The sequence below is a fragment of the Tenebrio molitor genome, chromosome 9 (genome assembly GCF_963966145.1).
Source record: "Tenebrio molitor chromosome 9, icTenMoli1.1, whole genome shotgun sequence".
Classification (NCBI taxonomy): Eukaryota; Metazoa; Arthropoda; class Insecta; order Coleoptera; family Tenebrionidae; genus Tenebrio; species Tenebrio molitor.
The window spans coordinates 13757233-13771805 of record NC_091054.1 but is presented as its reverse complement, the minus strand read 5'-3'; the positions used below and the strand labels follow the sequence as shown (position 1 = coordinate 13771805).

The 14573-nt window shown below is 36.3% G+C and overlaps 1 protein-coding gene across 1 annotated transcript; it reads left to right on the top strand.

Annotated features, from left to right (window-relative positions):
* Positions 1-220: 220 nt before the first annotated feature.
* On the top strand, positions 221-1053 carry LOC138138604 (putative uncharacterized protein DDB_G0271982). The gene is made up of 3 exons (XM_069058591.1): positions 221-284; positions 347-589; positions 920-1053. The coding sequence occupies exons 1-3, from the start codon at positions 221-223 to the stop codon at positions 1051-1053; spliced, it is 441 nt and encodes a 146-aa protein (XP_068914692.1).
* The last annotated feature ends 13520 nt before the right edge of the window (positions 1054-14573 follow it).

The window sequence follows — 14573 nt, the reverse complement described above, 5'->3', positions numbered from 1 at the left end:
GATAATGTTTGACAGCATGGTGGGGATGGAAGGAACAAGAGGAGGTAGAGTGAGTGCAAGAAAAATATTTGAGATGGGTACTAGGAGTGGATAGAGAAACGCCATGTTACATAGTGAGGGAAGAGTGCAGGAGGAGTAGGCTGAGAGTGAAAGCGGAAAAGAGAGGGGCAAAATTTGAGGACAAAATGGATGGAAGGGAAGGGTGCAGGATACTGACGGAATGCTGGAGAGAAAAGAAAAAGAACACGGAGAAGAAGGAGAGAAAGATATACCTATTACCAGAGGTTAAGGTAAGACAGTGAAGAAGTAGAAAGATTGAGAGCAAAAGGAAAATGGATAAATGTAGAGCTGAGTGAAAGGGAGAAAGACACAGACAAGCAAGAAAGAAGGGAGAGAATCAAAGAAACCAGATGTAACAGGGGGTTGAGAGGGGAAAAAGAGTGCAAGAGAAAGGAAAATGATGGCGAGATTCAGACGTGGGAAGGAGGAGAGAGAACACAGGTATTGGACGGAAGGAGAGAAAGAGGGAGAGAAAAGAACGGGGAGAAAGACATATGGAAGAGGAGGGAAAGAACAGAGAAGGAAAGAGGTGGAGGATAGGAATAAAAATGTTTGTAATTTTTTTTGGAATTGCCATTTTATGTTTAAGGATAATGTAATTAGGAATCCGAAAGCCCGTAGGGCAAAATAAAGCGTATTATGATATGGTAGAATTGACTTTCTTTTCTTCAAAGAACTAGAAACTTTCGGATTTTTCTGAATAAGTTTGGTTGTAATTCCATGGGAAGCGTCACTCTGTCGCCGGAAAAAACTCAACCGTCGCTAAACTCCTGGGTAAATGTACGTCCGAAATGAGCCGAAGATGATTAGATTAGTGGACGTACCGAATTGTGCCGTCACATGACCGTTTCTTCTCCAGTAGAAGATCGTTCCGTACCTAACGCCGACGTGACATCCCGACCATCGGACCAAGACGAAGACGGCCCTCCGCAACAAGAGAGGTCGTGTTTGCGTAACAAAACGTCGCCGTCGACAATAAATCTCGATCCGTAATTCCCACGCATGGTGACGTGTAACTAATGAAAAATCACCGCAAATGGCCACTGACAGGTGTACCGTTCACAATGAGTGTCATGCTCCGTGCTCCCCAACAGTGGTCGTTCAATTTACATCTTCACATGATATCCTCCGCCGGATTGATGGTCAGCGGTCGAGGACCTGCAGGGAATCAGAGCGCAAGACGCCCGACGCCGATTCACTAACGACAATCACCACGGAATATCGACGAAGAGGCGCGCAAACACATAAAGAAAGCAAATAAGCCGTGCAAAAATTATGCAAAACAAGGGGTGCCTGATTTCGCACTTTCAACACAAAATATGCATGTTTTTATATTTGTTTTGTCTTACTTCAACCAACAATTTTTCAATTTAGATCACGAAAACAAACATCATTATCAACATCACAAGAAGAAGAAATAAGTCTTATCAAGTACGTGAAAAACATAGTATGTACTGCTAAAATTAAAAAGACTCTAGAACAATAAGTTTATGAAGAAACAAGAACAGGGAGTATCACTATGGCACTCCCAACATGTCATTCACTATGTGGAGGATCTCGAAAATTTTTTCACTAAATCGTAAATATGTAATAATAAAAAATGTGGAATATTAAAAGTTGCATGAGAAAATAAAGACAATAAGAAACTAAAGGCTAAAGCGGAATACCCAAGGACAGATAAGCTATGAGGGTTCTAGCCCAAAATCCAATATATTTTCTTATGGAGGTTTGTTTTGCAATTCAAGGTTAAGCCAACGGTTACGTAATGTTTTTCTTTTTGCGAAACCGTTAGCAAAATTAAAAAAACTATATTAGGGTAGTAATAATGTCAAGAATCAGAGAGAAAGAGAATACAACATACAACATACAACATTGATGTGGTGATATTTATTAATAAACATTTTTTAAATTTACATAATATTTTTTGCACGACCCCTGGATAAAGCGTTATTTGAGTTCCTCACAACAGAGAGTAAAGTAGCATTTTTAGTTCCTTGGCACTAAAAGCACAGCCGACTTAATTTATTATTATTAAAAAATTCTAGTGTGTCCTGTTTTTACTGTCTTTAGCAGAAATTTCTTTTACGTTTATATGATTAAATGCATTGGATTTTGCAAGATATTACATATATACGACCTTTCCATCCTTCGTGTAATTATTGTCCTCGCTGCGTTCATGCAAATAAACTTACACTCGGGATGAAAAGATACAATTTAGTTCTTTGTCTTATAATACAGGGTGTTATTGAAAGTTGTACAGATATTTTAACCAGAGCTACTGGTTTCATGTAGAACTCTGAAAAAATATCTAAAAAATTCTATGTCACAAAATAAAATGACATTTATTTTTTGAGCTACAATTTTTTTTAATTGCTTTTAGTCTTCTACGTTGTCAAACAACCTCGTAGGTAAAATTTCGACACGTTTTAAAAATACACCCTGTATATCATATTTTATAAAACGTACACCAATGCAGTTTCCTTGTTACAGGGTGTATTTTTAAAATGTGCCGAAATTTTATCTACGATGTTGTAGGACAACGTAGAAAACTAACAGCAATTTAAAAAAATTGTAGCTCAAAAAATAAATTTCATTTTATTTTTTAACATAGAATTTTTTAGATATTTTTTCCGAGTTCTACATGAAGCCAGTAGCTCGTGGTTAAAATATCTGTACAACTTTCAATAACACCCTGTATACTAATTAAATATTTCATTTAATTTGTCTTAAATAATTTTTTTATAAGAAATAAAAGTCCAATTTGATCTTAACAGAATCCTTTTTACAGCAAACATTTTGATTACAGATTCTTGCTAGAAGCATCCGCTTTTGTAGTCGTTAAAAAACTCATAATTTTGTAAAAATTCCAAATTTCTCTGAAAGACCGGAAATGGAAAAATATTTTCAAATTCGTCGATTTTTTACTGTTTCATTAAAAAAGGTTAAAACATTTTTTTAAATTTTGTAGACACGAGAAAATCTTATAATTTATGAAGTTATAAAATGTTGCTGTTAATTTAAAAGCTTCACCGCTTCAAATGTTTTTTTTTTATTATTTAATTAATTGTTTGATAACATTTAAACATTTTTCGGAGGATTTTCTTAAAGCTCTCTTAAAACAAATCCTCAGCCATCCTGCCCGTTCCTTAATTGTTTACCAAACCCGAACTCTGTTTTTGTTTTTTTCTCTCTAGCGAAGGATCTCGTCGGATTGTTTAAGGTCCGCGTTAGCGTTCTCCTTGGAAAACTTATGCACCTCCGCCCCCGACATCTGTCCTCCACTCCACCACGTCCCGTTCATTTCAATTCGTTTGTCGGCGACGACAGCAACAACGACAACACCACTTTCTTGCAAGCCGCCGCGCGCCCCGTTTACATTGTTCGGGCGCCTGATCCGGGCAAAGAAAATTTTTTTCCGGGGCGCGTGTATTAACAGACGAAAGACAAAGCGCCTCCTTATTCCTCACATAATCTATAATTAAGCTTAGCGGAGAGAGAGAGAGTCTAATTCCTTTGTCAGTTTTACATAAAATACTACGTCACAAATATAAGAGAGACGAAGTAAACATATCTTCAGCGCGCATTTGATTAAGAAGGCATTGTGGGTGACGTTAGAAGAAGTGTTCTTGTCAGCCTGCATCGGAAAGATACTCTGCAACAATAGGGATAAAGAAACACACAATCGTCTGCTTGTTGTGTAAGAAACTAGAACGTGGGGGTGGGGGTGCGGTGCGGCAATTAATCCGTTTGTCAGGTGGCCCTTTTGCTAGTTTTGCGGATGGATTAAGATAGTTCGGGGAAAAAATAAACACGGAAGGGGTTGGAGGCGGCGGGAAATTGAGGGAGCAGAAACCTGTGTCATTTGCGGAGAATATGGTTTTAATGATGCTAATTAGACTGTGCCTACACACCGATCTGAATAACTAACCAGAATTAGTTAAATAACTCGGGCAAAATCTAAACCAAGATTTCTGTCGTATCATTAAATAAATCTAAAGTCGTGTTTAGCTTTCAAAAACGACAGTTAAGCCGTGGCTTGATTCATATCGAATTGAATTGCCCACAGCGCAAAACTAGGTCACATGTGCTACCATTTTCAAGGATTTGAACTTAATTACAGGACTTTGCTACCGGATTTTTATAAAATATTAACAATAAGATAATATTATTAAGTGTTGAAGTGAGTCTTTTTGTGTTAAGCCCAGAGGTGCGCAACTGGGCGAAGCACAAAAAAACTTTATAAGGTTATGATTTATGAATAAAATGCATTCATGTTGTTTTGGCATAATGAAGGCCATGGAAAGATTGCATTTAATTTGGTAGTAAAGCGTTCTGTTGAATTAGGTTATGTTTTTCTAAGTTTGAGGTTATTAATAGCGTCAATGTCTAGTGCATTGTTGTCAGTTGTACTAGTTTGCAATAGAAGAATGCTCATCGCGGGAAATTCAGCAACGTGTTATGTTCATTTTAATAGGTCTGGATGTCAGGCCTTTAGTGACAGAAATCAAACAGTGTGCCCAACGTTAAAAAAATAAATCATGGCCTCCCATCAAAACGTGAACGGTCTTTACGTAAAAAAAATCTCTTTTGTTGTTGCAGTATTGTGTATTTAATTGGTTAACATGTGCGTTCATTGATTTTGCAAATAACATTTGACATTTGTCGCCTACGTTCCCGGTACTTGACAAAAACCCTTGGCAGTATAATTTTTTCTCATCGTGCGATCTAATTCGCCGGTCGTATTTCCCGACACCGGTTTTAATTTTTAAAGATAACATTCGGGAGTGGGCTTCTCGACTCGTGATAAATTTGGGGGCGGTATCCGGCCGCGGAGAGGAGGGCAAAAGATTGAGAAAAGGGTTGAGAAAAGATTGAGAAGAAAACACCCACTCGGCGAACAAGAACAAAAGCGAAAAGGTTAATCTATCGTCGGCCCGGGAAACACAACACATTATTCCTCCATATTATCGATTCACTTTAATTAGGCGAAAAGAATACGCACCGAGGGTAGGAGGGCCCCCCGCGACGGCCCAAAGAAAAACAAATTAATTAGCCCCCGTGCCCTACGTGTGTACGCCCGATTAAAATTCCTTCGAGATTCCGTAATTACTCATCCTGAGCGCCGAGACGTTCCACCTATTTTGTATCATTCCATGGTTCACGTCAACTTCTTTATATCTGAGCCGAGCCTGGCTAAGAATTAAACTAATTAATCCCGAGCAAAAGCAAAGTATGGAGTCTGCAATCTATTTTATTTTAGCATTTTGCAATGCCGACTGGGCCGGATTAAAGTGTGCTGGCGTATTTATTATACTACCAACTTTTTTCCTCTTCGTTTCGACGACGAGTTATGAGGATTTCTTATTATTCAGACGTCTTAATTAGACTCGGACGCACAGCTTTCCTTCTTTGTTTTTTTTCCTTTGTCTTAATCATCGCATCTATTTATTTCGATTTTTCAACAACAATCAAAGGTGATTTAAACTCCGCTTCGCGACGTGAACCAACTTTATGACCCATTGTCTTAAAACGCGAAAATTTCACCCGAATTTTCCAATTGCATTTATCTAGCAGGTGCTAGGTGACTATAAAAGCCGACGTTTAAATCAAGACACTGGATAAACTTGGATAAACGCTATTTTGACATTTATTGTTAATTAATTTCTTAAAATAATAAACAATGTTAACCAAATTTGTTCAACGAAATCCATACATTTCTGTGCGTCGTTTGTCGCAACTAATAGGTAAATGTGAATGAACAATTAATGATTTTCGTTCCCTTTCCAAACTTACTTTCCTTCATTATAGGGCTTTCCTATGAATCCTCAAGGAAAATCGTCAATTGTTGTGCTTTTTTAAAGTGTAAATTAACTGGAGCATGTTGACAGCTAACCTAAAATTTAGAAACAAAAAAAATCTTTCTTTTTTTTTCTTTCTTTGCAATGTTTTACATTAAAAATAGAATAGCTTAACGATTACTATTCTCGAAGCAAATATCTAAGGGCACCTTTTGCTGAAAACAAACATGTTCAATTATAAATAAATGTCATTCGTGTCAAACGGCGGGAAATTCAAATTTCACACTGTTCACTTTTTCCAATGCCTACTCAGCCCAGGATTTCATTTGAACGGATGATACTACAAGGTTTAAGAACTCCTACTACCTGATTCGTTTCCTCGAATTCAATTTTGCCATAAAAATGGTTTATCTTCAAGATAAAAATGTTTATCTTCAAGCGGTCAAAACTCGCACATTTGTGTATCTCTGTAGAAACGGTTGAAGTAACTTTTTTTTGTAATCGGACTGGAAACAATTCAAATCCAAAGAGTTGAAATGTCCACAAGCGGCTCGGCCGAGTGAAATGTAGGTACGGTTATTTGAAGCATTTCTCACGATTTATTTATTTATTTATTTATAATTAAATTAGCCCAATTAAAAAAAGCCTCTAAAAACGAAATAACGAAATTATTACCCACTACTTAATCGGTGCCACTGTGGTGTAGCACGAGTCGCCCATGTGCACGGATGACAGATGTCAAAATAAAAAATAGCAAGATGGCCGTTCAACATTAAAAAGTAAAAGAATAAAAAAGTTACGCAATAACACGGGTTGGGTCTCACAGACCCAAATGCTCTCCAGACCAAAAACGCCTCAGTAATTATTTTAATTAATTCCTACAATCTAAAATCCACCAAAAGTTGAGAAGGTACTGAAGAGCTCAATGAAATTACTTAAAACATAACGAAAATAAAGCGTATTTTTACATGATCTGGGTCTCACAGACCCAACCCGTGCGACGGAGGGTTTTAATATTATTGAAACTTCAAATAGGTACTAATAATATTGTAACAAGAGAAGTAGGAATTACTGGTGCCTTAAAATTTAAAAATTGTCATTTTACTGTGACTGTAGCAAAAGAAAATAAACGAGTTCGCTCAGTTGTGGGTGCAATCTCTGTGCTTAGCACAAAAACACTCACTTCTACTCTTAATGCTATAATCTACTATTGTATACGTCTTGTCAGCCTTAGAATTTTTCAGCTTGGTGAGGCCCTTGCACAAAATCCTGTAGAACATCCAGTCTGATATTCTTTTCCTATGAAGTGGCATTTCCGATCCTCACTAAGAATGTCCATTTGACATAAAATATCATGCTATCAATTTTATTATACCTCTTGAAAAGTGAAAATGATGTATGTAATTTGAAGATCAGTTCCTTGTGTCAGACAGGATCATGGGATTTCTCGACATCCAAGAAGATGGTTACTGTACTTAAAGCTGACTGTGATTATTGAAATAGTCTTTGTCATCAAGCGTTTTCTCTCGAATGCTGTTTATTTATACAGAGTGATCAACAAGAAACCAAATCAAGAGTGCTACCTCATCTTTTGTTTTATCGAAACGTATTTCTAACATGAATCAGCCGCTTTTATTTACTTGCTGTGCACACTCGTTTTGTTGGTTGCCTACCTCTCAAAAGTCTATTATTAATTGCCTTTATAAATTTTTTGTAATTCATGAATAATAGATTTAAAAGCAAGTTATTATTTATTATTGATTAAGGAAAAAACACACATTTGCACAAAATTCCTTCATAAGGCACAATCTTGAGTTACAAAATTTTAAAAATACATAATTATTTTTCACAATTCTTTGTTTTGTTGTTTTCTGTAAGTGTAAAAGTTATTATTCTCTAATTTTTGGGTAATTGAGAACTTATTCGTACTCGTATTTTTCTAGCAGTGTTTAAAACATTTAAATTACTCCAAGGTCAAAAAATAAGTTTTCACAAAAACTGCTCCAAATGTCCATTGTGGTCCAGACAGAATCAAACTCGCCTCTCATAATTTCAAAAACCCTTATGAAGCTGTCAATTTGTTTAGGGTAATGTGTGGGTTTTATTTCTTGCAACACACAAAGGGAAACAAATTAATATCCTTCTTAAAAATTTTCTGATAAGTGCCATAACACAATTTAATTTTTAATTTTTTAATTTTTAAGACAACAGTCTTAAACGCCTTATGGTAGTTGAGCGATGTTCCTTGATAATTTGTTGAACATTTTGCACCATTTCTAAAATTTGAACTAAGGACTGACCTGACTTCTTCTTAATGATGGATTATGATTTGCTAAAATTAGGCACTATAATTTTAATACATTGATAAACTTGTTGATAACCAATACCATCAGGTTCGGACATCTGGCTTGAAATTCTTCGGTGTAAGGCGGTACAAAGTAAGGCCAGTCTTCATTTTCTTGTTTCACCCAAGGTTGGTAGAACTGACTAATTTGTATAATAGGTTGCCTCGTTGAAAATTGCGGGGCGGGGGGGAAAGTAACTCGTGACGTAAAATCAACCCAAAAATTTTGGGTGTTCGAATAGAACCCAAGGTTCATAAGCTCCGTGGAGTTTATTGGGTGGCTTTTTGGGCTTTATTCTAGCGAGCGAACACCTAATGCATGATCGACAGACTCTGTCGTAAAAGTTTAGTACACTGTGACGTCACGAGTAACTTTTGCGGGGGGAAAAAACTCAGACTATTGCTTTAAATGGCAACGAGGCAACCTATTATACAAATTAGTCAGTTCTACCAACCTTGGTTTCACCCTCTTTCGAAAATAATCTGATAAAAATGCCTTCTCTTTAATGGTAAAACCCATTTTACAACTTATTCTGGGATAATTATTGCTTACAACTTCAATAAACGTCTGTAAACTTTGCCGAAATCGAAGATTTGTTTTCTAGGTTAAATCACTTAAATTGTCAACAACAACAACCTTGAATTTTGAAATGTGACATTTCAACGAAGCATCTCCGTACCAGTGGCGTCGCTTGGCAATAAAGATGATAATTTACTTATTCTTACAAATGTAAAATGTTGCTCTTGTTAATCTTATAAATTGTTTCCCTTATCTTATAATAATAATAAAATGCACAATTATAATTCCAACGTCTAAAATTCATAAGGTATCATTTTTTATTAAGTAGCGTTTGAGACCATAAATTGTCTACGCCCATGTTTTGACCGCTTATGTGCATATGATTTTGCTACGACGTGACCGATAATTTGCAACGCTTGCTCTGATTTGGATTCTTGTTGATCACTCTGTAGATATTTCATTGAGTTTTTCTGTTTCGCATCTTGGCCTGGTGACAATCACCTTTTCAGCTAATTTCTTTGTTGTTTTCAGTAAAATGATGAATCTGTGGCTGCCAGGATGGGTTCTAGAACTCTTGCTTTGGATGCCTATTGTTTCAACTGTTCTCAACACCTTCGGATAACTCTGGGAAGGATAGCGTTCATGATCAGTTAGTCCAGATAAATGATTTGTTTTGGTCTAGGCCTGATGGTGGCATGTTCTGGAATATAATTGGGTTCATGCGCCTTTTCATCATTCAATACTTTATGTGTGTTTTGAGTCATTTTCTGGTTACTTCTTCCAATATCACTTGACCTTTCCTTCCCATTCTACTTCTTCTTGTGTTCCTTCTTCGTACAAGACGCCAGCGAATTGCTGTCAAACTACACCATGAAGCAATTCGCAAAAGCTTCTGTTTTGTCTGTGTCGGTTGTGATTACCTCGTCTTTGGTGCTAATGGCATTCGGTTGTGTCGAGTTCTTCCGATAAGGTATTACCATTTTCCATGTCGACTTGTCCTCACTGTTTAAAAACATTATTTTGGCGTCCTATTTCTTTCACCTCCAATTTTCTCATTCCTTTTCTTTTTTTTTTCTGAGGATGAGGGTTCTGACGGTATGTGTATCACGAAAGAGGTGGCAAGCTCTGTTGTTGGGTTAATTTTTGTAGTGAATACCGTATCGGAGTCTCGGTGAAATAAACAACCACATGGTCACGAGAAATAATGTTTCAGAAGAAGCTTGATTTATAGACTGCCATAACGCAGCGCGCTAATTGCGTGAAGTAACGTGTAAATTCTTTGAAACCGGTCAGCAAGAACTAGGTCGATTTGGAACCAACCGAACGCCCTCTTGACACCGTGAATTAAGAGAGCAAAAGGAGTTTGGTCCAGAGAAGCAGGAAGAAGCGAAAGTCGGGAAGTTATCGGAAAAAGAGCGTATTTCGGTCGCAGGAAGGCGGCCAAACCGCAGCTTAAGGCCAGGAATGTCGATCTACCTCACGAAACCCATTCACAAACAATAAGTTCCGGTAAAAAGTGCGTAACAAATGGAGGCTGATGTGTAGCGATCAGTAGCGTGCGCTTGAAGTGTAAAAAGCGGCCTCGCAACGTATGTTTTCCCACACGTAGACCATTAAAAAGCTACGTCTGAAAAGGCGCCCCAGCAACAGTACAAGAAAACCGTCCGGACGAGGGACAAAGGGGGAAAACCGCCATTTTTTTTCTAATTGAACAGCTCGAACAAAGACCGATCGCATCGCCTGATATGGCCGGGCACCACCGGTAATCGGATAATGTGTGAGACACGAAGGACGTGCGACCTCAAGACTCACAAGTGTTGTTAGATGGAAGTTCACAGACCACTTAGATCACTATTAGATATCGAGTGTAGTTGAACGATCAAAACTAATTATCTATTGTGACGGAGAGCCGGTCCTGGAACACTCGCCGAAGGATCGAGGACGATGACATATTATGACGAGGACTGATCCTTAATAACGACAACAACGGCAAAACACCCATCGAAAAACGACATCCACAAGAGTGTGCTAATGAGCGGAGAGAGCTGCCGCAACTTCACTTAATCGGGGTCTAGTGGTGATGCAATTCGGGAAAATCGAACAAAAGTGGGATAAAACAAAGAAGGGGATTGTGGGTGCACTGAGTGCAGTGTGTTGCACGAAGGGTTGAGGCAGTTTCGATTGGGGTTTTCCAAAAAGTTACCTCGATGACAGTGTTAAAGCACATTTTACTCTTGTGACAAATTAAAAGCTCGAGAAGAAAAGGCTTCAGATACTGCTACTTTTATTGAAAAAGTTGTTTTATTACAATTTCATGTAAGTTCCACGTAGTGCACATTTGTTTGAATTGAAAGTAAAGTAAAAGCGAAAATTTGTGTTTCAGTGGTTTGATCATAATTAATAGTTTAATAATAGGTAGCACAATAGTTGGTGTGCGCTCTTAGGTGTTCCGTAATGACCTAAACTAACCTTAGCTAACCTTATGGCATTATGACACTGAATGCAGTTTTTATGTTTGCTTAAAATTTTATATTATCGTAGAATAATTGATGAGCAGAGTTGGGAGTTGGTAAGTATGTAATTGAACAATTCGATAAGAAATTCCAACCCAATGAAGAAGGTAATTTCTAGTTTTAGAATAATCAGCAAAAATGCATTTATCACTCTTTATACAGGGTTATTATAAATGATAGTAGTAGAAGCAGGCCATGCCCATGTTATGAAATGTTTGCCGCTTTCATGTGAACTGTCAGTTTTTGTCGCTGTCACTGTCATTTTTAGGTGAAAAGTGCGGTGATAAGAGTTTTATTTATTTTTTTCAAATTAACGATTGAATCCAAAAATATTAAATTGTTTTGCAACCAATTCTAAAAATATTGAGTTGTTTTGCACCCAATTTAACCCTTGTATGTGAAAAGTGTGTACTCACTTATTGACATCATTTTGATGTTTTTTATATTGAGCGGCAACCATAAATTTTACATTCGGTTTTTACGCCTACTTGGACTACAAACATTTATAATAACCCTGTAGTAAAATAGTGATACTGTGAGTTTCAAAAAATTGATGGTCAAGGCCTCAAGGGCAGCTGTGAAAAACGAAAGCAACTAAAACGTGTGCGGCAGCTTTACGTTACTACAAAACATACCTAACCACAAAGCTTCATCTAACCTAACTTTGAATTTGTTAATTACAGTGCTTTTGGAACATATCTACGACAGGTTGAAATGTTAGTAACTGTGACTCATTCATATAGGAATCGTTCTCAATTCAAAATAATTTTGATCTTGCCGAAACTGTTGAAACAAGCTCATATCTTCATGGCAGTTCATGTTTGATGACCATAAGTTTTCAAATCCTTTATTTTTTATAGCAGCTCTTTATCATACATTTTTTCAAAAGTTTGTTTATTACCACAGTCCATTTTTTAATTACAATTAGATGATCTTAGTCCGAATCAAAACCTGTGTCTGCTTTTGACATTTGACAGCAGTGCATGGGCTATCAATATTTGCAAATCTATGTTGGCAACTTGAGACAGATGTCATTACAAATTTCATTTTAGAGATTTTGACTTTTGTTCTTTCGTGCGCTCTTGGGTTTTCTGCGAATTCATTCCTCCGTTTTTATTTTGTTTTTTAAAAACAGTTCTTTTCAGAACTCGAATATTATTTTTGCAATTACAAATTTTGCAAATGAATCTGTCCACTTGATGCATAGCTTTTCATTGCTATTATACGGTGGAAATTTCAAGCAAAATGGAACAAAATTATCACAAATTATGTAGTTAAAACCTAACCTAAAAATTTGACGGTGCTAATGTAATAAACGTACAACTAGCGTCTTGCTTTAATCGCACATGCCAAAGCGAGATGCATAGTCGGACGGGTTTAATACAATACGGACAACAATTCAATAGCTTGTTTTATTTCTGTTGAAAAGAGATATCAATATAACAGTTGTTCTGCTTATGATTATTAGACAAGCGTTTACCTCTTCAATTAAAAAAGTTTGACAAACTGTTTCTTTTGTTATAATTATTACAAGAGAGATTTGTTTGTCCTTAAATATATTTTGACCGCTGTGGCTTCTTTTTCTTTTGTATTTCCAAAATTTTATTTGCTGCTTTCTTAGTATTTACATTATTTACCTTCTTGTTTGTTTTTACCTTGTCGGTCACACATTTTAAATGACCATTGCTCCCTTATTAAGCAACATATCGCGATGAATCTTGCAATGTTGGATTCCTTTTGCCAAGATGCTTCTTTTGAGTTGAAAAAACTTTACTAATATTTCTGCAGATAACTTTCCTTTCCTCGAGTTCTGTTACGTAGACTACTTTTGATTTGGCTGATTCGCATTTTGATTTTTGTAAATTTTCAAAATATTCTGATGTCTCTATTCACATTCTATTATTCTTCAAAAATGTCCCCCATTATCATTAGTATTAGCTACTTGCCTGTTTTCTTTTTATAAATATTTTGACTTTTTTATTTTTTATCCGGCATTATTAGAAGCTTTTTCAAAACAACCTATGAATTGTACTGCATTATTTGTTCAATTATTCATTATTTCTGAACTAACTACTTGATTTAATGCTCTTGTCTTTTTAATTTTTTTCTCAGTAAAAATAATTCTGTAGACCTTGAATTACCCTTAGGGCCCGATTTCAAGTCATGGGGGCAAATAGGTGGTGCAGCGCAAATGTGTCGCTATCTTTGTCCTACACATTAATTACCAATATGCGTCATCTTTCTCTCTTGCGCCGTTACCTTGACAACAAGTGCCACAGTCGCAAGTCAACTTGAAATCGGCGTCTTAGTCTTATTCATTTGGATTATTTCTATCTTATCAAGAAATTGCTATTTGTTACTCTTTACTTTTTATTTACTTTATTCATCTGACGTACTATTTTTAATGTCCGCTAATGTAAGCGGATCAAGATATTCTACTTTTTCTTTTGCACCATCAAATTTCTTTTTAACACCAAAGAACATCATCTGCAGACTAATGTTTTTTTCTTTAGTTAATCACACTCGTGACAACTGACTTGCTTGTCCACTGGGTAATATTTTTTACTTCCAGCTTCTTTTAGAGTTTTACTTGCAAGGTCATTCTCTAAAACTTGAATGGTGTGTTTGGTAAAGTTATGCTTCTTGATTTTCAGTTATATATTATTCTTGTATTGCATTTAGAAATGCTTTTTATTAATATGCAAAATTTGTAAAAAAGGTTCAACTGTCAAGTTTCATTGAGTTGGAGCTATACCGAGGACTTTCGTTTTAGATTTTGTGCAAACATGTAGCGTCCTTAAGACAAGTTTGGTTAATATTACGGTGGATAAAGTGTTTTGCAAACACAAAAAACAAAGGCAGACAACCATTTTAAAACCGATTACACTGTAACGGCTTGAACAAGACAAATCGACAGCGTGAAAAAAGCGTAATAAATAAAAACGCTAATATCAATTTGAACGTGTGCAACACATAACAGTTCAAAAAACTAGATGGTTTCAGCGGAAGAACGAAAAAAAAGCGAATATATAGCCGAGAACCTTGATCGATTTTTTTTTGGAATCGTCGATCGTGTATATCAAAACATGGAATTCGATTGTGTCATTCAACGACATAGGAATAATCGTGTGGAAAGTAACCGCAGAACGTGTTTAATACGGTTTTACTCGAAACCTGAAAATTTTTGCCCCGCACAAAAAAACACCATTGCTCAACGGTGTAACAAATTCATTAACAATCAAAATAATAAAACCGAATCTATGACGACGTAAAAATGGTACTGGTTTCATGTGAAATGACGTGAGCGACAATTAGCAGCCGTCTCAGGGATTTTTTTT

Excerpts from the sequence above, each read along its gene's own strand:
- LOC138138604 (XM_069058591.1), top strand. The coding sequence starts at position 221 with ATGCTGGAGAGAAAAGAAAAAGAACACGGAGAAGAAGGAGAGAAAGAT. Across the intron at positions 285-346 it reads AGATATACCTATTACCAGAG|AGCTGAGTGAAAGGGAGAAA; the intron begins GTTAAGGTAAGA and ends GGATAAATGTAG. Across the intron at positions 590-919 it reads AAGAACAGAGAAGGAAAGAG|TAGAAGATCGTTCCGTACCT; the intron begins GTGGAGGATAGG and ends TTTCTTCTCCAG.